Source organism: Colletotrichum costaricense (genome assembly GCF_030867565.1).
Source record: "Colletotrichum costaricense strain IMI 309622 chromosome Unknown Scaffold_1.1, whole genome shotgun sequence".
NCBI classification, from domain to species: Eukaryota; Fungi; Ascomycota; class Sordariomycetes; order Glomerellales; family Glomerellaceae; genus Colletotrichum; species Colletotrichum costaricense.
This window is the reverse complement of record NW_026848230.1, coordinates 1,497,506-1,523,604: the sequence shown is the minus strand read 5'-3', so window position 1 is coordinate 1,523,604 and position 26,099 is coordinate 1,497,506. Positions and strand designations below refer to the sequence as shown.

Below are 26,099 nucleotides of genomic sequence, written 5' to 3'. Positions count from 1 at the left end.
TCATGCCGTTCGCACGGAATCCCTCTTACACGGGCCTAGTAAGTCCAAAAAGCCACCGCTTCCCATCTGACGCTTACTCACCTTACACGGCGCTAATCTGTGTAACCGCGCGCTGACTTGACATAGGGATGAGCTGAAGAGACCGCAACTGACCATCTCCGCCATGAGGTATTCTCCGGAAATGCAGATCGATCACCATGTCACGTCTAAGAAAAGCCCAAAGTCTACACAAACTACCCCAACCATGTTACTATGGGACCGACAAGACTGTATCCCCCTGAGAAGAATTCTATCGGAAGACGACATAATCGTCCTGCTCACGCCTGTTGTTGTTCCTCACAATAGATTCGCAGACAACGACAAGGATCCCTTCGAACCGTTGGGCCGTGCCATTGCTTCGCGGCACTCATTGGTCCGCCATGTGCCATATACGAAAAGTGGCGGCATCACCAACGTTCACTACGAGTTCATCAAAAGGGCAAAAGCAATCGTCTTTGTCATCTCTGGAGCTCATGTAGACGATGATGTCTCGCAAATCGACTTGGCCGATGCCGCACGAACAATGGCAGACGAGCGACCGCAGATCATAGTAGCTTGCTGCAACCTCCAAATCCAGAACCTCCACGTCGACCACTTTGCTACGCTTGTGCAAATCACAGGCTACTCGCCATCTGAGCTAGAAGCTGCTGCTTCCATCATCTTTGACGACGTTCGTCCACCTACCATCAGCTCAGTTCCCGTACAAAACCTCATCATCGCCCCAAGAACTTGGGATGTCGAAGTCTGCGGTATAGACATGGGCCCTATCCATCAGTTGTGGACGGAATGCCTTCCACCCAAATTTCATCTTCCGCAGTACCAGCTTGTCCTGCTCCTCCAGAGAGATGGCTTTTCCAGGCACTATGTCGTGCGCGAACCAGAAAACAAGCAGATTGTGGGCTTCTGCGCTACATTTACCACGTATCCAGATGGGGGGCAAGAGAATTTGCTCGGCTCGGTAGCCGTATTGATTGTCAAGAACTCATATCGCGGAAGAGGTGTCGGATTAACACTACATAACTATGCCCTTAAACAGCTCCAGAGAACCCGAGGCGTCAACAGGCTGCAACTGGGATCAGCCTTTCCGCGTCTCTTGTACGGCGTGCCGTCTGATTTCTTCTCACGAGACTGGTTTTCACGACGAGGCTGGAATATGGATGGGTTCCAGCCTGGCCAAGGACAGGAGGTCTCAGACTGGCTCCTCAAATTCGAAGACATGCCCGCAAAGAGCTTTTCGTCAGCTGGACTGACTTTCAGGCGATGCGACATGATGGAGTACCACCAGGTTCTAGCAATTGTCAGTCGAGACGTGGCTCGCAAAGATAATATGGGATGGTACGACCAATACTGCAACCTGGACGGCACACCTCACATTGAGGATGTCGTCCTCGGTCTGGAAGGTGACACTATCGTAGCTGTTGCTTTAACCTATATTCCCAATTCTGGGAGTCCAGCTGGCAACGACCTGCCGTGGGCGAAAGCCATTGGCGCGGATGCGGGGGGAGTTACCTGCATTTGCATCATAGGTTTGTAGTCACGCTAAACATATCTAGTGGATTTTCCTGCTGACTCTTGTTTCAGATGACCATCCCGAAATGGTGAACAGCCGGGACTCTGTGATGATCAGGCTGCTCGATATGTGTGTCAAGTTGTTGGCTGAGCAAGGCATGCGACAACTGTTCATCGATGGCATGAAGGGAGGAGACGACGGTTTCCAATCTCTGGGTAAGTGCGATGATTGTGCGAGAAAGCGTCCTACTAATTTGGCTGGAAAGGTTTCCGACAATGGGCGCGGTACAAGGAAGTTTGGCGAAAGGTTTAAGTTACGTCTTTGAATCCCATCGGCCAGCAAACACTACACCAGGATGCGGTATCCCACGCTTCACAAGATTTGCAGACGTTACTCAGCAGTCATTGGAAATCCTCGGCGCAAGATTGCAGACCGGAGGATTTCAAATCCCGAAACTATTTTCCACCTACAACGATGGACTCAATCCATTGTCGACCCAAGCTGATGAAACATTAGCAGCTCGTATAGGCTCGTATTGAAGGAGGCCTGGATAGTCAAATCGGCACCAGCCACCAACGCGTATCGAAATCGAGGAACTGCTGCTCGAGATACTGCGTATTAATACCAGCAAGAGTTCCTAAATTCAGCAACGGTGTGACTTTTTTTTCAATGCGACTTCAGACAGAGGACTTTTCAATTGTCAGCAGAGTGCCCAATCGCGCTTCTTGGCTTGCTGACCATGTCTGACACTGGCACATCATGAGCACTCGTGGCACCTATCATGGCCATCCCTTCGGATCTAGATGCTCCTTTTCGGCTCTGCTCAAGTCGAACATCCATTTACCACCCTCCACAAACTCACATTCCCCGCGCCACGTTTTATCCATTGTTACATTGAGATCAAAGACACGCGTGTAGCGCGATCTTTCTTCTGAGTCTTTGATGGGCTACATATGCATGAAGCTTGACGACAGTAAAAGGGTCCAAGAGCACAAGCCACGTCGGACTGTTCAAGCACGTTGAACAGCTAATTGGTTCATTCGCAACTTTTGGCCTTGTTCCGACTATCCCGATGAAGACGGTCCGCCCAGCCCCAAGACTTCCTCTTGACCATTTCGATGTCAACAGAGGCACAATCTCAGTCAGAGGGCATTCCGAGTATCGAGTTGAACACACCGATAAGAGCTCATATCACCGGTGCCGATCAGACGCCTTTTGGGCAGCTTTTGAAGCATGATTCTGATCTTCACATTGTCACCCGCAATGATTAAGAGGCCATTGACGCCCAACTGACGATCACGAAACATGTCGCTTCCAATCGTGCCATGCACGTCCCATCGGTACGCTGCGCCATAGGATCATGGTGTTGGCACCGTCGATCACGCAGACCGAATACCGGGGAAACTTGTCTTGAATAGATTGACCCTCGAGCTCAAGGCCAGCTGAAGGAAGAGAGGACTCAATGGTCCGACATATTCCAACACACAGACCCTCCGGCTTCCATTGCATAGTCCCCGGACCTAGGGTATGCAAAACTGCAGACTCCTCCATGCTCCCTTGACTTCCTTCGACTAAGGAGCTCAAGGGGGGAGAGAAACTCGGTGGATTGTTGACCGGGAGCAGCCGAGCCAAACCGACAACTCCTTTAGCGTCCGGCATCCCGGTCATGTCAGCGGGGTTGTCTCCGTTTCACGGCCCAACCAGTCCCTTCGAGTAATATGGCAAGTTGGCAAATGATAACCAGCCGACCACCCTGGTTCCCCAGATCCCTGGTCACAGGTACCGTCTTTTTTGGTGTCAGAAATGCACGTTGGATCACACCCAGAAAAGGCTTAGTAAATTTATCTTGTTAAGCAATCGCCCCCTCTCGCCTAAAGTTGCCGAGTAATGAGTAAACATGCCCAGCTTCCGCGCAGCCTGATATAGTATCCGGCGCAAAGCAAGGTAAAGAAGTCGACTCAACGCCGTTTATCCCCGGGAAGCTGACCATGATTACACTAGGATTTGTATCCGTATCAACTCGACGAGCTTCAACGCCCTACAGCTTACAACTCCCGCCATCTAAGTGGTCTTGTATGGAGATGAACTTACCTGAGGCGTACATAACGGTGGCCGTATAAACTGGCCCACTCCTGCCTGAACACCTACCGTGAACCACACGTCTGACGAATTCAAATTGCTGTTGGCGCAGAGTAGTGTAGCGTAATAGGCACACTTTGCTGACATGGTCGCAAAGGCAGGCCCAAATTTTTGGAGACGAATCTCTTTTTCAGACCCCAAGCGGCACAGCCAAGGACGGGAAATCCCCGTAAACCTCGGGCGTCGTCGATGTTGTGCCTCTTACTCTCACCGCCGATCCAAGCACGTCTTTTGATGTAAATCATCAAGAACCATACCCAGCTACAGCTCTATCAAGCGGACGGTGGACCAATGCGTGTGTGTATGCGTATGCGTGTGTGTGCGACGGACTTGTTTCTTCTTCGCGTTTACCGAACGCACCAAGAAGGCTATCCTATCCCAGCACAGCACAAAACTGACGAAAAGCTGACGCGCAGGAGCGCAGAAAAAAAAAGCCAGGGATTAGAACTTGCAACGGGCTTATGGGTGAGGAAAAAAGGAGGGGAGGGGGAAAAGGTGGGCAACACCGCCGCCGCACGCCGCCGCCGCCGCTGCCCTTCGAGTGACCGCCACGAACACACCACAGGAATTTTTTCGGCAACCCACTGGATCATCTGCTTTGTGCGACCAGAGACTTTTAAAGGATCGGGCGCTTGATGCGGCAAAGCGGGCACGACGTTATCGGCTCTTTATTTACGCAGTAGGTAGTGTAGATGACTCCCTATCACCGTCGATTCAGAGACGCCATGGTTAGCTAGAAGTGCATGAAGAAGGTATATGGAAGGAGACTCCGATGGTAAGCTGGCCGGTGGGCTTGGATCTTGTGCCGCTGTCGGGTTACCAGCTGCCTGCCTCCTCTCCCTCCCTTCCCCCCAATTCCAAAGGGCAAATGTGAATCGGGATTGCTTTCCGTCTTCAGCTCTCTTCTGGCAAGTATATCCCCCCGACTTTCCAGATCCCGAGGAGCTGGGAGCTCTGACTATGTCGCTCGGTCGTGGGACGTAATTAGTCGTTGGACAAGGCCTGTTTGTCTTCAATATTCAGATCCCCGAGGCGCGCCTTTCACGTGAGGTATCTGCCCTTACTCAAAGTTGTCTATCTTCTGAGACGTGAGATCGATCTGTATCTCGGCCTCTCAAACAGAGCATACATACAAGAGGGGGCCTGCCGTCGGTATGATGTATCCAAGGATGGAATCGGAGGGTGCCGAGCAGCCGAACGCCCTTGCAGGACGTTGAGAGCTGAAAGTGGACGACGGCATGGAGTGTGCATATGCATTTGTCTAAGGAATCGTGATGAACGAGTCAGTGCCGGAGAGTAAGGTAGCCAAGTCAGTATGATTGATCAAGAGGTACCAGATGCAAGGAGACCGTCATCACTTGAGGGATTTGATGTGAAGCCGAGAGATGAACTCCTCCATTCCCAGGTTCTCATGGATCCGAGTGGTAGTCGCTCTCGCCAAGAGAGAACGTTGAACAAAAGATCAGACTTTATGCCCTGTATACCAACCCGCCAAGACGTTGTTATCTTTCGCTCCAAAGTGATCAAATGGAAGCTGTGAGGATATCTGTCTTGGCGTCGTGGCGGCCTATGCCAGAGGATTCTGATGCGAGAGCTCTAGAAATAGATGATGGTAGCTCACTATGGAATCTTCAAGCCGTCAAGGGGGAAAAAAGTGAGGCATTGAGGAAACCCTCGACGAAGGGGCGATATACTACCGCGAGTCTAGTAATGTTTAAATGGTATCGAAACTTAATTCGAAGCAGGGGTTGTTAATAGGTCAAACAGAGAGACCCTCATGAGGATTAAGATACGGCTTAATGCAAATGTAGGACATCCCCCGCATCGAACAGAATAAGAATGAAGACATTTGAACGGCTATGTATTGTTGCTTCGCAAAGTTCTCACTCCTAGAAATTCAAATGTTGGTCTTGCTACGGAAGAGCAATTCGAATTTCTTGAGGGCACAGTTCCATTTGGGATTTTACCCCTGATACAACGTTCCAGCGCCAAGCCCCATAGACCAACGAAAAACGGTGTCGATTCGGTACGAACCGTATAGAACAAGTGGTGCGGTTTGTTACGTGACACGATTGCCGACCTTTTGGCAGCCTCAAATCGAAATTCTGGGTCTGGTAGAGTTGAGCCGGTAGGGTGTTGAAAGTGTTCTTCATCGCGAGTTGAGTCTGGTGGGAAATACCCCAGGGTGATTCAAGGCACTTGATGCGCTATATACGCTTTTGAAAACAGCTCAGTTTAATCTACCCGTAGAAGGCTTTTTTTTTTTAAAAAAAAAAAAGGGGGTGGTCTTATCTCGAAAGCCACGCTCTGCGGAAGAAGAAAAACCTTGTCCTACCACCTAAGAAATCTAGAGCGGTGGAGGGGGGATTAGTGAGCCAATGAGCGCCATGATGGATGAAATGGGCTCGGCGTCGGAGGGGGGCGCGGGCAGTATCACAACGTCGATTTATACAATTTTGACTTTTTGGACCACGGGTCTAGAACGTGGTCTACCATATCTTGGATCGATATCCTTGTGTACTACCTACGAGTGTGATTGAAAGGAGGGGTAGACGAAGGTCTGCGAGGTAGCTTGTACATTGATCGTGGGAATTTTGTGGCGTTTAGCTTTTGGGGTTTGAAGTCTGTGGCATTCTTGGCTTCCGTCTCAGGTGTCCTGTATACTTAATCCTATAGACGCCTTGATGGTTTCAGCGGGCATTGCTTTTTCGAGATAGTCCGAGGCATAAAGAATAGGCATTGCGATTGACAGTGGGATGGAAAGCTGTAGAGCACGCCTTCTTGGTCGGTGTCTTGTCGCTTGATTGAGCACCATTGCGGTCACGGAAGTTGACGATGGACGCTCCCTTCAAGTCATGGCTCATTGGAGTGAACTATAAACTTAGCTTTGTACACGTTGGCCATACGCCTACAAAGGTATGGTTGTGTGTTAAAGACGGTATTAATTCAAGGAAAGGCGAAATCGGCAGACCTGCTATGCGAATCGTGATGCGAGATTCTGTTGTTATTGTAGTTGTCGCTAATTTTGACCGACACTTGGAGTCTACACATTCTGTGGAGAAAGCTTGATGATCTTCTTTTTAATTGCGAAAGATGTCAGAAGTTTCCCCTTCCTTGCAGAGCCTATTGCGCCGGGTTTACATGGCGTTTTCCTGAGCCATGTCGCCGTGGAGTTGGAGTCAGTGGCTCTGGAGAAGACCCAAAAGAGGATGCGATTAAACCTAGCACATCGCTACAAGTCGGGAGTCTGAGTCGACCCGGCGGTTATTGGTACTCAGGTAATAAAAATGAGGGCATCGAAATGGGTAGTCGGATCACGTCGCGATATTCTGATGAAGTGTGATCAAATATCATATACTGATCAAGAGAGCACGTAAGAGAAAGCGACACTCAGAGAGCAATATTAGTAGAGAACGAAACGCCAAGACTCACACCTTTCACATGTGAATACGGCACTGGCCTTGTCTCTGAATTCATGGCGACATGTCCGCATGGCTTGCGCCTAAAACCGATGTTCTGGCCCAAAGGACATTGAAAGAAGGCATACCTAGGTAAAAGCCGAGTGCCGAAGAAATGGCCTACTGGTTCTAGATGGCGGGCATTGGCCTAGAACGACCGTCATCGAAGTAGTCGAACCCTCGATCGTATTTGTTCTGCACGTCTATAAAGATGCATCGATTGTTGATCGATTGTGGTGGCTGTCAGCCACCGAAAGGCTAAAAAAAAAGGCATGCGAAATACTAAGCAGGCATATATCTACTGCCACTTCAGATCCTCCAGGTGTTCCTCCACGAACTCGGTGATGCGCGACAATGGCTTCGGAATAGACAAGCTACATTCATTGTCTCCGTAGAGCTGGGTCCCCTGCGATCGAGTCCATTACGGCCTTGCCAAGTATGCCTTCGACGAGCGTCTAAGACGATGTGGCGGAAGCGTAACTATACTAGGAGATCGGGTTCGAACGCTGCTGAGGTACTACCCAGATGAGTTCGGCTTTCCAGTACTTGCTCGCATTAACTGGGCCAGGTTCATGACTGTTCTACGCAAGCTGAAGCTATATCTTCACTCGATCGCGATGCTGTGTTATGACTGATGGTCGCGCATTCTCTCCATCATGACAGGGCGGAAGCGGAACCCCATTGAGCGATTCACGTCGCTACTGTATCTTCTTCCTTGGCATATGACCTTGGAAGAAATTGAAAAACTGCAAAGCTCGCTAGCTCTTCGGATTCGCAGTGGGCAGGGGAATGTGAAAGTCAGACTTCTCTACCGTCTGATGGGCTGACAGCTGACTCGAGTATGGTGCTTCGTTGTATTCCCTCATCATTCCGAAAGTGTGAAATACGTCAAATCGTGGTTGTCAAATGCGCTCGATTTGTTCTTCACAGTACTTGGTTCTCGCCTCGAAGTTGATTGACTTCGCTGCCGGTCGCACAAAAGACTCTATCGATGTTGTGGCAACTGTGTGGTAACGCGGCATCTCAAGTTTTGGAGTCGCAGTCACTACCAACTCGTAACAGTAGCTTTCATTGATTTTGCAATCTTCTGTGGAGAGAGCAGAGCAAACCGGTCAGGGAAATCGATCGGATAACCTGGACCGGTAAAGAGATGATGACGCGAACAGCGTTGATTTTCAGGCGCCAACGACATTCTGTCCAACTTTCATTTCCATAAGAATGAAGCCTCGTTGCTGTGTAAAAGTAACTTAAGCGCAGCCGCCTCGTTTTTAATGGGGGCCATGGGCCAAGGGCTATGTCAATGATGGTACGAGTCAAGAGCGAAGTCACACAATACACGCATCGGATTACATCGTCAATGAGAAGTGGGAAGGGTCTTTCTTTCGTATCAAAGTAGCCTACACACAAATGGGGACTCAGAGGATCCCCGTAAATCATTGAAGAGAAAGAAGAAAAAAATGACTTTTGATGGTATTCGAGCCCAAGGATCCGCCGACACCCCTTTTACCCCTCGCTTCTTTTTGTCAATCAAGTCGTCAAAGACTCCGTATGTTTTGAATTTCGTTTGTATTCTCGTCCGCCATTAGGTTTCGTTTCGAATTTGTGCCCACGCCTGCTTTTTCGTTGTAAAGTAAGATTTGAAATGTCCGTGCTTTATGCCCACTTGGAGAAGTCGACGGATTCAACCAGAGCGTCGAGTCCGTTTGCTGGTGAGACTTCCGTGTCGTTGGTAGTGGTAGAGAGCATAGAACTCCGGTGGCTGGTCTGCTCGCTGGTGCTCGTGAAAAAGGTTGCGACCGAGGACCGGCGCAGACTGCTGAAGCTGTCGCGTACATTGGCCGCAGACTTGGACGCATCTGCGCCTTGTGCTATGAGGTGATTATTACCCAGGACTGCGCCGCCCAATGACGAAGGCGGCGGCGAAGGTGTCGAGGTACTATTCAAGTGGCTCAAATGAGGATGCGACGATTGGTGGGTGCCGGCAGTGTTGTTCTTGGGGCCGTGTTTGTCTCTCAGCTTCTTGATCTCCCTGAGCCTGTTGCGCCAAGAACTGACATGCTCGCCACCCTCGCGGTTTGCCCACACCAGACAAAAGACAGAGGCATTGAGGGCCAGAAGCCGGATGAATCCTGGTAGAGCCCTCAGGCTGACCATCTTTGTCTCAGAGGCCGGCGAGATTTCGGGAAAGCCGGGTTTGCTCATCACCTGTACTTTGTAAAACGGGGGATGCTTCCCTTCGCTCGGCGGGTTTTCTCTGATAGTGAGGAACGATGCTCTCGCCTCTGGAGTAATGACGATGTTGACGTAGTTGAACTCACTCGGGAACGTGTCAAATCTGAAGGGCATGCCAGAGTCGTTGAAAATGATGTTGACAAAGTCATTGCCAATGTGCCGCTTTTTCATAATGACTTGAGGGTCCCGCTCGAGGTTGGTGGGCATTTGTGTGATGACATGGAACACCATTTCGGTTACCTTGTCGCGCCAGCAAAAAGTGTACTCGCCATCGGTGTCGTACTCTCTGTCGAGTCCTTGGGTATTGAATTTGGATCCTTTCAGCCTCGTCAGAGCGCCTAGACCGTTGAGAAAAGCCACATAGTCGCTGCTGCCCGAGACGTTGGCAAGAATCTCCGTCTCTTCTGTTTGGCCTTCACCAATGTACACCACTCCAACCTTATGTCCGTCTACGGTGGAGTTGCGGTCAAAAAGACGAACCGTTCTTTGGGTCGGTTCATCGTTGGGGAGAGGAATAGGCCGGGCAGTATCCTGCGTTTGAGGAGTTGAAGTCATCAACTGCACCATCAAATGGCTGGGAAGGATATTGTTGTTCGTCACTTGGCCATCTCTCGAGACATCAGAAATGTACTGGGCTTGGTGGGCTGGGCGTGGTCGGAAGTTCTCGTGCACAATGTAGGAGGACGTGCCCGATGGTTGCCGCTTCGTTATCTGTGACCACCCGGTCGTCGTTGATTGCTCAATTGTCACAATGCTGTTGCCCATCAACCATCTTCGCTTCAAAATCTCCCCGAACCGCTCCTTAGTAAAGAGAAGGTCCTCAGAGGACTCGTCGGCGTCAGCGTAGGCGACCCTTTGCATGAAATCAAGCGTGACAAGGGCTTGCTCTTCAGGATTCTGTCCACCGTCAACGTCGCTGAGCAGATTCTTGGCAATCCAGCCGACATGGTTGGCACGATCTGGAAGCTTCAGGGCCAAGAACCAGAAAGTGATGACGTGGTACGCCAGAGCATACACATACTGAGGCAAATCGTCTGCAGCATTCGGATGTAAAAGGTCCGAGGTGGACCCCGTCGGTGTTGCTGTTTCGCTGTGTAGGCTGCCTCGTTGGGTTTGCTTCTTGTCGCGCACGTACTGGAGATAGCGAACGCAGATTCCAAACACGATGCGGTACTCGTCTTCTCGGAAGTTGACATAGAGGTTTTGCATTCTGCTCAAACAAGCGAGGAACTCCAAAATGTGCATTGCGACGTGGGGCTGTGTAATGATTTGTGCCATCTTCTGCAACATCTGCACCAACGTTTTGCTGGTGGACAGAGGCAGCTCGTGGCAACAAATTGACAGCGCGTGAATGCAATACTTTGCGCATCGCTCCCAGGTCGAAATGCCCTTGACAAATGCTTGCACGATCTCGTCCTCTTGTTCCTTTTGGAAGTACTCGTGGTAGCTGAGAATCATCGTCAAGGTGTGGAATAGACAGATAGCGACATCAGCGCGTCGCAGGCTTGTAGAGTTTGGCGGCTCTTGGAAGTTGTTCGTCCTGATTTGCTCGCATGTTACTCGCCGAAGCTCTTGAATTTGCGGCACCGCACTGCGGAAAATGGCGTGGTTGGTCAATTGCGAGGGCAGGTGAACCAATACCATGCTGTAGATCTCCCATTCGCTGCCGCTTTCAATGATGCGAACGATCGTGTCAAGCCAAGAGTCCATGTTCAATGCGATCTGTTTCGTCTCCACGGCGGATGGTTCGCCTTCTTCGGTGGCCTCCGGCTCTAGGTCCTCGACGAATGATACCAAAATAGGGCTCGCAATCGCCGATGGGGACTCAGGCAATGCCTCAGGGTCAGGCAGCGCCCAAAGTTGTTTATACGGATAGGATGATTTTGCCCCGCTGGCGGAGCGGATCGGAAATACTCTCTCTTGGGTTCCCGAGCTACTGAAGGATATTCCTCTCGTAGATCGGGAGACAGCGCCCATATCGGCCCTACTAGGTCTTGAAGGTTGAGATGCGTCTTCAGAATGCTTCTTCGCCCGAGAAGAAGCTGTGTGGAGCAATGCTGCCGCGAGACCGTCAGATTCTGTGTCGCTTATCAGGAAAACTCGATTTGCCCAATCCGCTCGAAGTCGGAAAAGTAGCTTCATGGCAGTCAGCCGGGCATCAGTCTTGCAATGGCTTGTTTTCGCGATATTGACCAGTGTGTCAAACAGTTTGAGGGTCTTGGGTCCGTCCAAATTCATACAACGCATGAATAACTTGACGTATCCTCTTGTCACGACTCCGGAAGACGTGTAACTCTTGGGAGGAGTCACTGTTTCGCCACCTACAGGAGTCGTTGGGCGAGACGCAGACGAGGCGATGGGCGATAAGAGACGATCATTAACAACAATTGTTCTGAGCGTGTCCGTAATGTAGTTGAAGAGCTCCGGATCTGAGGAAACGGCGACAGAAACCATGAAAGCCACTACAGACTCAAGCACCAGGAGGTTGGTTTCATCGGCGATATTGTTGAGAAGGTCCTTGATCAGATTCGGAACGCAGTCGTCGTCGCCGAGCCCTTCGCCAATAAGGTCCAGCATATCATAGGATTCTGTTACGGCCTGGAGAGATAATAGGCGGGTCTCTGAGCTGCGACTCCTGTTTGCGTAGAACTCTTTAAGGACCAAAGCCAGATTCTCTTCCCACTGCAAGTCCGAAGGCGAGCAGCATCTGAATTCCTGGAAGTAGGTGAGAACGCAGCGCGCTGCCGAGTCTGGAAGTCTAGTGTGGATATCGATGAAGAATCTTATGATGATCTGTCGCGGAATGAAATCACCCGACTTTTGCGCGGCCAACTCCTCCAGGCGCGCAATGAGCTTCAGCAACTCGATCCCTATTGCGCCATCTGGACGATCCGGCTCATTTGCGAGGGCAACCATCTCGCTGTTGACGAGAATGCCCGACGGTGCCTTTTTGGAGCATTCTGCGGCAATGTTCAAAAGTGTCGACCAATCCTCCTCAATGATCAGATGGTGGATGTTACCGGCGCCATCCCGGAAAAGAGAATTGATCAGCTTGAGAACAGCACAATGAACTCGGCCGGAGTCGGTGCTGTGGACAGCTGCGACCAATCCATCAAGAAGGAGTGCAAAAGGCACGGGCGGATATCCCTTCTCCGTGCTTTTCGTCAACAGCTTTTCCAGAACAGCCAACACGCCCCGAATATCTCTCGTGTCTTTCCCCTTGCTGGTTCCATCCGCTGGAAGATTCCGTAGTAGGTCTACAAGCACCCTCACTGCTGCAGGGCCGTTGTGCGATTTTAGGAGAATGGATATTGTGTGCCAAGCGATCTTGGACAGGCTCGGCACGAGGCAGAAAATGGAACCCAGAACCAGGACGCACTCCTTGAAGCTTGCAGTGGGCAAGGCACCGAACGTTACGATGGTGTCAATGACGTTGATGGACGCTTTCAGATCCTCTTCGATGGTCGTGGTAAGACAAACGGCGACCAGGACTTTCATGAGATCAGTCATGGACTTTTCGTTGGCCACGTTGGAGCTGAACTTGATAATGTCGCCGATGAATTTGAAGAGCTGGTGCAGGTTCTTCTCTTCTCCAGCGGCAGAGTACCTTGCCTTGCCAGCGTTCTTCTTGGCATCACGGCTAGCTTGCTTTCTTGCCGCTTTGACTGCTTGGTAGGCTTCGCGAAGCCACACTTCAAGTTGCGGAATAACTTGGTAGTCGAACCCAGATAAGTCGCGGCCGTGGGCAGTGAGGTCTTCAACTGCAGCGAGTTGCAGATGAAAGTCGTTGGCGTGAGCCGGGGCCTTGAGAGTTTCAAAGAAACTTTGACGCTCCAGATCGGTAGAGGCCTTGTGCTTGACGCATTCTGACAAAAGTTCCCAGCCAGCAATTCGCTCCGCATCTGATTTGTTGGACGCAATCATTGTCTTTGCAACATCCCATATTTCTAGCACTGGGTTCATGGGGTGTTCCGCGACGGCAAATCTGAGTGAGTCGGCAGCAGCAACACGTTCTCCGACGGAGCCGTTGCCGTTTCTCAGCACCTGCAAGGACTCCATATGGTTCGGCGACCATCCGCCGAGGGTTGTTCGAGTGGCGTTGACGTGGTCGGCAATGGGCGACAGGATTGAGGAAGCGGACTTGAGGCTCGGCGGAGGGGATTTGGTCAATTTGGCGCCGGTCAGACCCTTGAAAACGCTCGCCAGGCCGCTCGGGCGACTCGAGTCTGGCGAAGAGGGCGCATCTCCTGGCGAAGGTGACATGTGCTCGTCGGTGTGATCGGACTCGGGGTGATTGCTTTTGGGCGAGACTAGGCGACGGAGCATGTTAGCTATGTTGTAATGCAGCAAACTTCATATCGGCTTGAAGCGTCGGACAGCGAAAGTGGGTTGATGTTGTCATCGGTGTTGCGAATGATGAGGATGCGAGTCTCTGGGTGGTCCACAGCTTGCGGTTTGTCGATGGTGAGGAAGAACAGCAACGGTACGGTGTTTGCGGACGACCACCTTACTCACAGGCAGAATGGCTTTCAGATCAGCTGGAAAGGTGGCAGCAGGCAATCAGGGAGGCGCCACGGTCTGATGCACCCCATTCAAGGCGAGGCCGACGAGGCGAGCTGCAGGCAGGCCAGATAGTCGATAGTCCCGAAGTGGAAGTGGGAGGTGGAGGGGGCGGGCTCGCAAAGCGTGTGAGGGTGAGCAAGGCCCCCGGCGCAAATGGAACCAGTTGAGAGCTAGCGAGACGGCGGGAAGAGAGGACCTCGGAATGGTTGCCGATGGGAGCTGACGAGAGAACAATGCCAGTGCCAAGGGTGCGGTGCGGCGGTCCTGGTTCGTAGAGTTGTTGTTGGAGCCGGGTGGGAGGGTTGAGGGTTGATCGGGTTGTGTCCGTTGTGCCAAGTAGCGGAAGTTGCTAATGCGCTATCACGACATCACATCGCATCGTGGGCCTTTGGAGGTTTCGGCGGGTGGTGCAAGTCGTAGAAAAAGTGACGGGGTGGAAAAGCTGACGGAATGCTGATCCCATGAGTCGGGTGGCACATGGGGTGGAGGTAGCAGGTGCGCAGGTTTTTAGGGGGGCAGAATATGCGGCAAGTACCTGCAGCAGGAACCAACAGTTCGTGGGCGCTCACCTCAACCTACCATAGGTTGGCTTGCTTTGTCCCCCCGACACGGCCTGGAATGTGTGTGCAGTTCCCCCGTTGTAGGTACCTTACCACCTTACAGGTACTGCGTGGCTGCTGAAGGACCTGTAGGATTTAGCCCCACTTGGGATGGCCAGCTGATCCTGCTTGTTTCGCACCAATGTTGTTCCGTTTGCAGAGCTATCAAGGACCTTACTGCTTTGACAGTGACGGCATGCGCCGGCGTCAAATGTATAAATGACGGGAGTCTTGGGGGATACTCCGGGACTTGCCCCACAATAATCGGCACCGACCCGGACCAAGATCATAAGTTAGGCATCCAACGGCAGAGGCGCTCCATTGCCCAGTCCTCCTGTTTCTATGCATCTATTTGTAGACACTATCATACCTATTGTGCAACTGTCCTCTACAGGTGGAAGGTGCAATACTCCGTACCAGCGCAAAAGTTGGGCGTGTAGCAGAATTTCTTTCGAGCCATGACGCTTCCTAGTGTGATCCGAACTCAACTAAACCCCTTGACGACCTAAGGTAAACAGCCAGGGAAGGTAAAACACTATCTTCAGCAGCAGCTTTGTCTCTTTGCCGTTCTGCGTCAAGCCTGGCGGATGCTTCATTCCAATCGTCCTACCTGAGGTCTCTCCATCTTCTGTAGCGCACAGACCAATCGCACACTTGCCCCGGTGCCTACTGCCTAGGGTACCTCAGGTGCCAAGGTGTTTGCCTACCTATAGGCTATACGTACCTTAAAGGCAGACTGTAGGTACCTCTCCCTGCAGTTTTTCCGACAAAGCTCCCGGTCTCCTTCGGCTGGCGCTTGTCAGTGTCTGTCATTGTCGACAGCCAATGATGGAAAGCGCCCCACAGCACCTTCCATCTCTTTTCCATAAGGTCAGCTAAGGTACAGTACAAGGCAGCCTCGTCCCCCACAGCAACACTCCCCCCATCCCAAAAAGTTCAGCGCAGGCAAAAGAAGCCATCACTACAACAAATTTCCACCGCCACTCCTCAACCACACATTCTCCCGACGTTGCGAACTCTGTCAAGATGGCCTCCCAAATGGGCACCATTGCCCAGCTGCTGGATGCTACTTTAGATCCCAGCACTCACAGAAAAGGTACCACCACCGCCCTCCCATTGCTGTTGCCGTTGCCGTTGCCTCGTACCCCGCCAACCTTGTTTGTATGCTAATAAACAAACGTGAAAAACAGCCGAGCAAGCCCTCAAGGCAGAGGCAGCCAAGCCGCAATACTCTCTCAACCTCCTCAACATTGTCGCTTCAGATTCTCTTCCTCTCAAGACCCGGCTAGCCGCCGCCTTGGCCTTCAAGAACTTCATCCGCTCCAACTGGGTCGATGCCGATGGCAACTACAAGCTCCCCGCCGATGAGGTGAACACCATCAAGTCTCAGCTCATCGGGCTGATGATTTCTTGCCCACCAACCATCCAGACCCAGCTCGGCGATGCTATCAGCATCATTGCCGATTCAGATTTCTGGGAGCGTTGGCAAACACTGACCCAAGAGCTCGTCGAGAGATTTTCCCCCGTCGATCCCAAGGTCAACATTGGTGTCCTCGAAGTCGCCCACTCCATTTTCGTCCGCTGGCGTCCTCTCTTCAGAACAGACGAGCTATACACTGAGATCAACCACGTCATCAGCACATTTGCGCAACCCTTTGTGCAGCTGCTTGTCCAGACCGATGAGCAAATCACAAAGAACGCCCAGAACAAGGATGTCCTCAAGAGCTGGTTCGAGTCTCTGAGCCTCATGATCAAGATCTTTTACGACCTGTCGTCCCACGACATGCCCCCCATTTTCGAGGAGCACCTGGCGTCCATCTCAGAACTGCTGCACAAGTACCTCACATACACGAACCCGATCCTGGAGACCGACGACGATACCGAAGCTAGCGTCATCGATACCGTCAAGGCCGATATCTGCGAGGCTCTGGAGCTCTACACACTCAAGTACGACGAGGACTTTGGAAAATACACGGAGCCCTTCATCACCAATGCCTGGAATCTGCTCTCCAGCACAGGATCCGAGACCAAGTACGACCTTTTGGTCAGCAAGGCTTTGCACTTCCTGACCGCTGTCGCCGGCACTTCGCAGCACTCGGGTGTCTTTGCGGACGAGAACGTTCTGGGCCAGGTGGTCGAGAAGGTCATCTTGCCCAACGTTGCCCTGCGCGAGTCTGATTTGGAGCTGTTCGAGGATGAGCCTATCGAGTACATCCGCAGGGATTTGGAGGGCTCAGACACCGACTCGAGACGCCGGTCCGCGACCGACTTCTTGAGAAGACTTCAGGAAAAGTACGAGCAACTCGTCACTGGTGTCGTCTACAAGTACATCAACCACTACTTGGAGCAGGGTAAATCCGACTGGAAGGCGAAGGACACGGCGGTGTACCTCTTCATCTCCATTGCGGCCAAGGGATCTGTTACCGCCGCTCAGGGTGTCAAGACGGTCAATTCATTGGTCAACGTCGTGGACTTTTTTGAACAGCATATTGCTGCGGATCTGATGGCCAGCGGAGGTGTTGAGCCCATCTCCAAGGTCGATGCTATCAAGTACCTGCACACATTCCGCAGCCAACTGACAAAAGAGCAATGGAAGCTGGCGTTCCCGCCCCTCATTCAGAACCTGGCGTCGGACAACTACGTGGTCTACTCATATGCTGCGATTGCGGTTGAGCGTCTGCTGTTCCTGTCGGACGACTCGGGCAAGGTCATGTTCCCCCGCGAAGACATCCAGCCGTTCGCCAAGGACTTGCTTGAGCATCTGTTCAAGCTGATTGAGAAGGAGAAGACCCCTGCCAAGCTGCAGGAGAACGAGTTCTTGATGAGATGTGTTATGAGAATTCTCATTGTGCTGAAGGACGGTGCCGCGCCGCTGGTTGAAGGTGTCCTGACACACTTGGTTGCCATCACAAACATGATCAAGCAGAACCCTAGCAACCCGCGCTTCTACTACTACCACTTCGAGGCCCTTGGCGCTCTCGTCAGATATACCTCATCCACACACGCTGCGCTTTTCAACCAGAAGCTTTGGGAGCCATTCAACCAGATCTTGGTTGAGGACGTCACCGGTATGTTGACCAGTGACACAAAAATGACTTGGCTAACGATGGTACAGAGTTCCTGCAGTACATTTTCCAGATTCTGGCCCAGCTCTTGGAGTCAAGCCCTCCGGATGCAGTCTCGGACAACTACAAGGCTTTCCTGTCCCCGCTGCTCGAACCGGCTCTGTGGGACACTAAGGGCAACGTCCCAGCCTGCACCAGACTTTTGTCGTCCATCATCCCGGCAACTTCCGCTTTCATTGTCTCCGAGAACAAGTTGGAGCAGATCCTCGGCATCTTCCAGCGTCTCCTCGCTGTCAAAAAGTACCAGTTGTACGCATTTGACATCTTGGAGGCAGTCGTCAAGTCATTCGAGCCGTATGTCAATCCCTTGCCAACAGACCTTTTGAAAGTTCCATACTAACTAGACTCAGTGGGGTTACTGATCAGTACTTTGGTACTATCCTGAACCTGCTGTTCGCCAAGCTGCAGGGCAGCCCGCCGGATTCGCTCAAGCTTCGCTTCGCTCGATTCTTCCACCTCGTGGCGTCCCGAGTTGAGGCTGGTTTCGGTGCTGATTACTTCATGAAGCACGCTGAGAAGATTCAGGAGGGCATCTTCGCCAAGGTCTACCCTCCATTTGTCTTGGCCGAGACGGAAAAGCTTGCACGACCTGTCGACCGTAAGCTCGCAGTAGTTAGTCTTACCAAGACTCTCTGCGAGTCGCAGGCCTTTGCGCAGAAGTTCGCCAAGGGCTGGGCCAATACATGCAAGATTCTTCTTGCTCTTTTGGTCAACCCTCCGGTGGTGTCGGCCGGTCTGGGTGACGAGCTCATTAACGAAGCTGACGTTGACGATATCGGTTTCGGCCTGTCCTACACTGCTCTCAACACCTGCCGGCCGATCGCGCGTGACGACTACCCAGAGGTCACGGCGGTGGCTCCCTGGGTCAGCGCGTACATCAGCTCCGCGAACCAGCGTCACAACGGCGCGATTGTCAACTTTGTCAACACACGTCTCACACCAGAGCAGCAGCAAGCACTACAACAGTACTTGCAATAGGAGATGCTACCAGGCGGTGGATTGGGGTTGCTGGACAATTATGCGTGGTCCACGGCCCATAGTGGATGGCAGAGACTCCAATAAGAGGAATACGTGAATGAGTGCGGATGATGCCAAAAAAAGACGCAGGAAAGGAGCGTTAAGAAGACACAGTGGGAAGGTGGGAAGGGAAGAATTCACCCAGACCGGAGACTGGGACACGGCTAGGCGTATGCGGTGGAAGAAATATCATGAGCAAACACTCGATTCAGGCTTGCTGGATGATTAGCATTGGGTGACAAGCGTCGTCCCCCTTTTTCGAGTATCGAGGACTAGAAAAGCAAAAAAGCATTTTCCGTTTCCAATGTTTCTGGCTGATAGCTGATGATTCTTCAACTCGTGTTTGCAATTTCGCAATGCACTTACCCGACTTAAGTCTCAAATGATTAGAGGTTATTGATACCCATGAAGAACAGACCTACCGGCGCCGACCGCCGCAGGTTCCGCAGTTCCACACCGCTCCGGCTCGATCGTCCCGACTGGGGGGAGGGAAGTGTATGTATCCGTAGGTGGTAGGCTCGCATTCAATCCACAGAAAAAGACCCCCCTCCCTCCTCTACCCGGTCCGGTCCAGGGCAAGACTCAGTTGAACGACTTACGTACCCCCCTAGTACCCTCTCGTGACCCCCTTGCCTCCCCTTCCCCCCATCCTTCTTGCAGTGTAACTCCCGGGCGGTGCCGTGTTGCTTGCAATCTGCCATTATTCCCGGCTGTGGAGAAAGAAGAAGGGACGCGGAAAGAATTACCACCACCACCACCACCGCCATCCCTTGCTCGCGTCGTATGTAGTATACGGTGGGCGGAACGGTGGATGACGATGAAATGTCCTGGGTGTCGTGACAGCGTCGCAACTCCCGATATTCACTCGCAGAAACCAATGAGCCTAGGCCAACGTGTGGTCTACTCTCTTGCTGGCACAGTAGGTAGACAGGCCGGCTCCCTGTTTCCGTCATCGGCGCCGCCGATTTGGTCGTTAAACTCTGTTAAACACGAGGGTTTTCTCTACTATAGCAATCTATCCGTAAGGTAGTTGCGTATACCGTATAGTGCCGTATAGTCCTTCTAGAAGGACTAGAAAAACTGTATGCTCCACAAGCAACGGAAGTTCCAGAAGGAAAAAAAAGGGGGTCCGGGAGCGGCAGAAGAACGCAAAGAAAGAAAAAAGCTCGGGCGCGCCCGAGGTCCGTTTGTCTTTGACTTCCAATATGCCTTGTAAGTTTTTGTTGGCAGGCAGATGTAGTTGTGGAGAAAACTACTTGGATGTTGAATAAGTAGCAGGAGAAGAAGAAAAAGTTCTTCAGCGACTATCTGTATTCCGTACAAGGTCAAATTCACCGACATTGGCCCTTTCGACTGATTTCATCCCGCCCCTGGTTCCTCTTCCCAGGGCTCCTGGCCTGCGATGCCACAGGTCAGCAAATGGGGTGGTAGTGGCGACTGGAACTACGGATACTGCTTACCCTGATTTTTCTCTGCCCTCTCTCTCGTCGGAAACAAGGCCTTAGAGACACAGAGTCAGAGGCCTGTAAAAGGAGGTTTTCGTCTCGACGGGGGCGTTGAACTCCACGTACCTTTTTCCTTTCCCTTCTAGGATTCCAGATCCTCTCCGAAGTGGGGGGCTTGCCGAGCCCGTTGAGAAAGACTGGGGTGTCCTGACCCACTGATTGTGTTTGCCGGGGGGTGGGAGTGTTCGCCCGGCAGAGTATGTACAGACGAACACCCAATAAAAAGGACCCTGTTTTTCTCTGTCATGACGATATGGGACCCCTGGGTGGACGAGGTTGTTCTGCTGTGGCACTGTGGACACTGGGAAAACCGCAAACATGGTGGGAATAAGGAAGGCGACGACGCCGATCTCGCGGGAATCGCCCGTGGACGTCGCGGGCTAGAAAATGAGATGAACAGTGCCACAATGGGCGGGGACGTCATGACTGTCAGAACGTCAGTGAGGCTGTTTGACCGCTGCTTCAATCTCCCTTCAGTGGGTGAAGACTGGGCGTTGTTGACTCGTTGTGGAGGATAAGAGTTTTTTTCTATCTTGGGGGGGAAAGAAGCCAACGCCAAGAGAACAGCGACAGTAAGAGGAATAAGTTATGAAATGTTTCAAATGCTTTTCATAGATTGGTATATCATCCACCCTCGTCAACTTTGTACTACAACATTTCTATATGTCCATCTGAACGTAAATTGCGTTGAGAAATAAAAGTCAGGAACTCGTAGGTAGCGTCCTGCAAAATATGTGGTACCCGCCTCGTCAGACAACGGACGACAAAACTGGCCATATACATAAGAAAGGGCAGGACGCAACGTGGTATGACCGACATATTGCTTGCCTAGTGAGTGCCTTGATGTACCGAAGGGACTCTGTCGACTCCGCCAGGCCTCGAGTCTCTGACGTCGAGGTGCTGCTTCCTTTGATGAATGCCTCCCTCCTCGAAATGATGCTGTGAACTTCCAACTGGGAAATCAACGCGTAGAGAATAAGAACGAATATCAAACGCCAGGTCCGTGTTCTGTGAACCCCGATCATAAGTCGTTATTAGATGCAAACAATGGTATCGTCAGATCAAAAATCGTACAACATATAGCAACTATGCTGTGGCGTGAGCTGGGTATAAGTTTGAGCTGTTGGTTGTGGTTTGGTGAAAGGATAATGGTATGGGTTCTATCCGGCCGGAGTGGACAATAGTAAAGAGGGTAGGTAATCACGGCGATTGGCAGGCGGTAGTAATTCGGATCAAATCATACCGCCCTCGGTGAAGCCGATGCTGTTTCGCCATCCACAGCGCCGTTCTTGCTCATCTCTCTCGAGATCTCGAGGTCGCGGAGGAACGCCCCTAGCGTTCAAAGTACCTTTGGGTACCTGAGATGGACTTGGGTCGAACTCGCTGCTGCCGCAACTGCTCCCGCCGCTGGTGTTGGTCTGGACGAGAAGTAAGCTGCTGGTGCTCGAGAGACGCTTGGTGAACTCGCTGAAGCTAAGTCGCTTGGCGCTGGAGACGGACGCCCGCTTTTCCCCGTTGGTTCGGAAGTTGGCATCATCGGATGTCTTACCGGATGAAGAGGTCGGCACATCGAGCCTCTCTTGGCCCATGGGCTGAGTTTGGCTGTACGTCCTTTGCGTCACACCCGGCCGCATCCTGGAATGCGCCGTGTGTGGCCGCGCAGGAGCCTGCAGGGGAACACTGAAGTTGGCAGGCGGGCTCCTCATCACGGGCGAGCGAGGTGACATGGCTTCCTCTTGGCGACTGGCGAGATATTCGAGGGCGCGTTGGGCATTGGGCGCGATCAAGGTTTGGCGATTGCCACTGGCATCCGCCTCGTGTGCATATTCGTCATGCTCGTCGTCGTCTTCATCTTCCTCGTCGTCATCAGCCTCCTCTTCGGATGAGTCCTCATCGACATCGAATGCGCTGAGCATCGCAATCTTCTCGGCATGTGCTTCTTTCACCTGTTGGCGCATTTTCTCGTCGGCCTCCCGCATCAATGCATCGAATCGAGCCAGCGATGTGAGCTTCTCTTCACCCGGAGTCTCGAGTTCGGAGCCAGGGATGCAGCGCAATTGGAAAGCACGGTCGAGGATCGTCTCTCGCTGGTTCGGTGGTGAACTAGAATCGGCACCGGGAAAAGGTTGGGCACCTCCTGAGCTGACGCTGCCTCGACCGCGGATTGGTGAGCTGATGGTAGATGAACGTCCTTGTGCCGCTGTCCATCCCTCAATCAATTCGCTCCGTTGATAGTCGCTCATAGACATCGTTGTGACAGGCGAGGGGATGTCGCTGGGGAGAACAGTAGTGTATTTGTTGGGGTCTGGGATGGTGAAGCCCATATGAGCAGGATGGGTAGTACTTGTCGGTGACGAGACATCACTGCGCTTAGAACGCAGACTCGGAGAATCGGAGCTGAATGTGATGGGTCGGTCTCGGCTTGAGTATGTCTGCGTCGAGTTCTTGTGTTGCAGGGTGCCACGGGGATTCGGGTTCCCACTCGGAGGGCGAGGGAAGTAATCAACATCTCGAGAACGCTGCTGGGCGAAGGGGTTGGTGAAACAGGGAGAAGCCGGGCTTTCTGGGCTCATGGGAAGTTTTCTCGAAATAATAAACCGGGCCCATTCGTGTAGACTAATATGATGGTCGTCGGGGGGCGTTCGAAACCAGAGCGTAGTCGCAGTGGACTCTTTGCTCGAGATGAGGCCAGCAGCCCTACTGGAACGGCGTTTCTTCTCCTTGTCGTTGATGGTGATGACGAGAGTGGGCAGAACGGGGCCCTGCTTGCGATGGGCGAGCATCTGCACCTGACAGTCTATGACAGAGCTGACGGGGTATTGGTAGGAGGGCTCCCAGTCGTCCTGCAAGTTCAGGTGGCTTAGGTTTGGGCCAGAGAACTCCGTCATGTTGAGCCTTACCTTTGACTTGAAGATGGAGATGTAGTAGTCGTCGTTGCCAGGGGTCCGCGGCTGGGATCTGGTGCCGGTCCCGTTCGAGCGGGTTGAAGCGGCATTTTGAGGGAAAGTCGGACTGGTGACGGCTTCTCTGTAGACACTACGGCCTCCCACAACAACATATCGTGGCTAGAAAGAAGAAGTAAAATGTCAGAGACAAAATTCTTGGACGGCAATATTGCAGAGAGTTCGAACGCAATTCCATACCTTCCAAATGGCGCGCCCCAAGATCTGGCCCCGATCAGGGGGTATCAAGAGAACTCCCTCGCAAGTTTCCATGGCTGATGGAAGAGGTTAAGACAAGGGTTGTGACTAGTAAGGTGTATCCAGGCACCGTCGTTGCTCCAAAGAGGAACTCGAAAGGTCTCCAAGGTATCAGGTTGAGGATTAAAAAAGCATGCTTAATGTTGAAAGCAGGCGTCGGCGGTGGAGGACTGGATGCAGTCTAAACGAGGGTTGACGACGGTTGCGCTGTGCATGCAGCAGAAGAAAAGGTCGGATCGAGGACGGACAGGTTTACAGGGTCGAGATGGGGATTCGGTATCTCGGGTCTGCACAAAGGGACCAGTGAGTTGTTCCCATGGATGTCTCTGGATCCAGCGCCCCTGACCTGCGCGAAGAATAAACAACGGTTTGTGTTGAAGCAGAGGTTGGGCCGGCTTGGGAGAGGAAGAAGAAGAAATGAGGCGCGATGGCGGAGGAAAGTAGAGAAAGAGGTGTAAGGTGTGTGTGAAGTAGGTAAGCGGTGGTGGTAAACTGGTAGTAGTGTGGTCGTGGTGGATGGGGGCCGCCAATAATGGAGGAGGGGAGGGGGGTGAGGTGGTGAAGGGGACGGGAATCCGTTACTAAGGTAAGTGCAAGGCCAAGGCGAGCCGCGAAGGCGGTCTGCAGGAGATTGAGGGAGGGGGTTCAAGCTCCAGGGACGGAGCCAGCGAACAATGGCATGAAGAGAGGCAGACTGGATTGCTGGTGCGGAGGGTAGCACTTCTCTTGGTTTAAAATTGTAGTCATTAACGGCGAATGAAGCGGATGAGATGTTGGGGGTGTGGGTAAGGACGAGCTGGGAATGATTACGATTCCACGCTGAAGACGGGAGATACTGCGAGGGCCAGTCCACAACCCGCAGTGACATGGAGCCAGAGAGGAGACAAATGATGGGGACTGACTGAAGGAAGGGAGGCAGGACGGACGACAAGGTACCAGGAGTCTAGGAGAATAACCTACGGAGTACATACGCAGTGCGCAGTATGAGAATGGAGCAAAAGAAGCAGAAGCAGAAGCAGAAGAGTACCTTACTACGTAGAGGTAAGTGGAGGCTATACGGAGACCATGCCTTACCGCACCGTCCTGGAGCGGTCCGTACTATGCGGTAGGCGAAATTAAGCAAGACCAAGCAAGGTCCAAGACCCAAGGCGCGAAGACTTGACGGGAAGGACTGGACTGGAATCACTGGGACTGGATCGGGGGTGAAATGTTGGAATGGTGGATATGCGCATCTGCCTCGCACGTGTATCTCAAATGTAGCGTAGCAAACACTTTTTTACTTCCATGCCACTACCTCCTTCCCTACGCAGTAGTGACATAGATATCTCTCGCTCTCTTTTGTCACATTTCCACGTCTTCTTTGTTGGCTCTGACTGCAGAACCCCCTTCCAACGCAGAGGTACGGACGTAGATAGACGCATTCATAGTTACGTACATATGTCATATTTGTAGGCAAAGGTACGGAGTGGAATAGGAGAAAATACACTACCGAACCAGGTACTTTTATTGCGTGGAACGACATAAGGTCAAGGGATGGATACCTTGAGAAATACTCGCTGCTTGTCACTGCCCGCTCTTGAGGTACATTCGATACGTACCGGCGCTGGTCGCGGTTGGGATGTCAAGGACAGGGTGCTCTCCGCCGGGGGGGGGGCCAAGGAGGAAGGCAAGGAAGAAGAAAAAATGAAAATTAAATCGGGTCCCTGCCGTGCCTGCCCTGTGTGCCTGTGCCTGTGTCGACTGTTGAGTGCCCTGTGGTCTTGCCATCCAGTCTTGGAAGGGGAAAAGAATGGAAGGAACGAACGGTACCTGCGCAAAGCAACGACGGCAAGTGCAACCCGCAAGTACCGGGTTCAGGGCAGGACCATTGGAGCAGGGACGGGGATGTCCCTGACCCGTCCTTCTTCGAGACCGCTTTGCATCTTGGGGGCACTTCCACTGGCATCTCATCTCATCCAATGACACGCTGCTATCGGAACCAGATGGGTTCGAGAGTGGATACCACCTTACCACGGTACGTATCGCTGTCATTGACTCTACTGCGTAGGTACTCCGTATGGAGGAATCTTTTCTCTCTCCAGACAGACCTCACCTTATTCTGAGACCATCTTGGGACGCATCCTCTTCCAACTGACTTGCATCACAGTACCTATACAGTCACTGTGCATCATGTTCATGGCAGCACACACATGGAGAGACTCGGTCTTGGAGCCAGCGGCGTAGACGACTGCTTCTCTCTCTCCCTCTCCCAAAACCATGCCGTGCATTCAAGTCTCTAGGCGCACCATCTACATGAGATGCCTCCCTACCTCTCCTCGGAAGCCCCTGGACCAAAAGAGAAAGAGTCCGGAGTGGATGCAATTCGAAGAAGCGGAATCGCGGAAACACGGAGATAAGGCAATAGGAGAAGAAGAACAAGAACGAGAAGAACGAGAAGAAGAGAGCCACGCCACACACGGCAGAAGCGCTGTCAGATGGATGAGCCCTGGCTACCTCGACGGTCATGTTCCATCGCCACGGAGACTATTCGTACGCATACAGGGCATCAGCAGACTACTGGCTACGAATGCAATTCTACAGCCAGAGTCGCTCCACCACGAGACTGCGTCGTCCACATCGTGACGCTTCCGCTGTCAGGAACCGAGGGGCGCCGAGACGCGAGAGGACCTCTTACTGCGCAGTAGAGGGGCAGAAACACTCGAAGACTTCTAT

At 52.3% G+C, this 26,099-nt stretch overlaps 5 protein-coding genes across 5 annotated transcripts; 3 read left to right on the top strand and 2 right to left on the bottom strand.

Annotated features, from left to right (window-relative positions):
• Positions 1-244: 244 nt before the first annotated feature.
• Positions 245-1,861, top strand: CCOS01_00550 (acetyltransferase; the record flags this gene model as incomplete). Its single annotated transcript, XM_060448747.1, has 3 exons — positions 245-1,565; positions 1,621-1,764; positions 1,815-1,861. 3 exons carry the CDS (start codon positions 245-247, stop codon positions 1,859-1,861), a joined length of 1,512 nt encoding a protein of 503 aa, XP_060320185.1.
• A 6,938-nt stretch (positions 1,862-8,799) lies between these two features.
• CCOS01_00549 (uncharacterized protein) lies at positions 8,800-13,704 on the bottom strand (the record flags this gene model as incomplete). The annotated part of the gene is made up of 1 exon (XM_060448746.1): positions 8,800-13,704. The coding sequence occupies one exon, from the start codon at positions 13,702-13,704 to the stop codon at positions 8,800-8,802; it is 4,905 nt and encodes a 1,634-aa protein (XP_060320184.1).
• A 1,862-nt stretch (positions 13,705-15,566) lies between these two features.
• CCOS01_00548 (Cse1) lies at positions 15,567-18,643 on the top strand (the record flags this gene model as incomplete). The annotated part of the gene is made up of 4 exons (XM_060448745.1): positions 15,567-15,636; positions 15,731-17,608; positions 17,656-17,959; positions 18,016-18,643. The coding sequence occupies 4 exons, from the start codon at positions 15,567-15,569 to the stop codon at positions 18,641-18,643; spliced, it is 2,880 nt and encodes a 959-aa protein (XP_060320183.1).
• Positions 18,644-21,419: 2,776 nt separating this feature from the next.
• On the bottom strand, positions 21,420-23,402 carry CCOS01_00547 (uncharacterized protein; the record flags this gene model as incomplete). Its single annotated transcript, XM_060448744.1, has 2 exons — positions 21,420-23,252; positions 23,331-23,402. 2 exons carry the CDS (start codon positions 23,400-23,402, stop codon positions 21,420-21,422), a joined length of 1,905 nt encoding a protein of 634 aa, XP_060320182.1.
• Positions 23,403-25,679: 2,277 nt separating this feature from the next.
• CCOS01_00546 (uncharacterized protein) lies at positions 25,680-26,009 on the top strand (the record flags this gene model as incomplete). The annotated part of the gene is made up of 1 exon (XM_060448743.1): positions 25,680-26,009. The coding sequence occupies one exon, from the start codon at positions 25,680-25,682 to the stop codon at positions 26,007-26,009; it is 330 nt and encodes a 109-aa protein (XP_060320181.1).
• Positions 26,010-26,099: the final 90 nt, after the last annotated feature.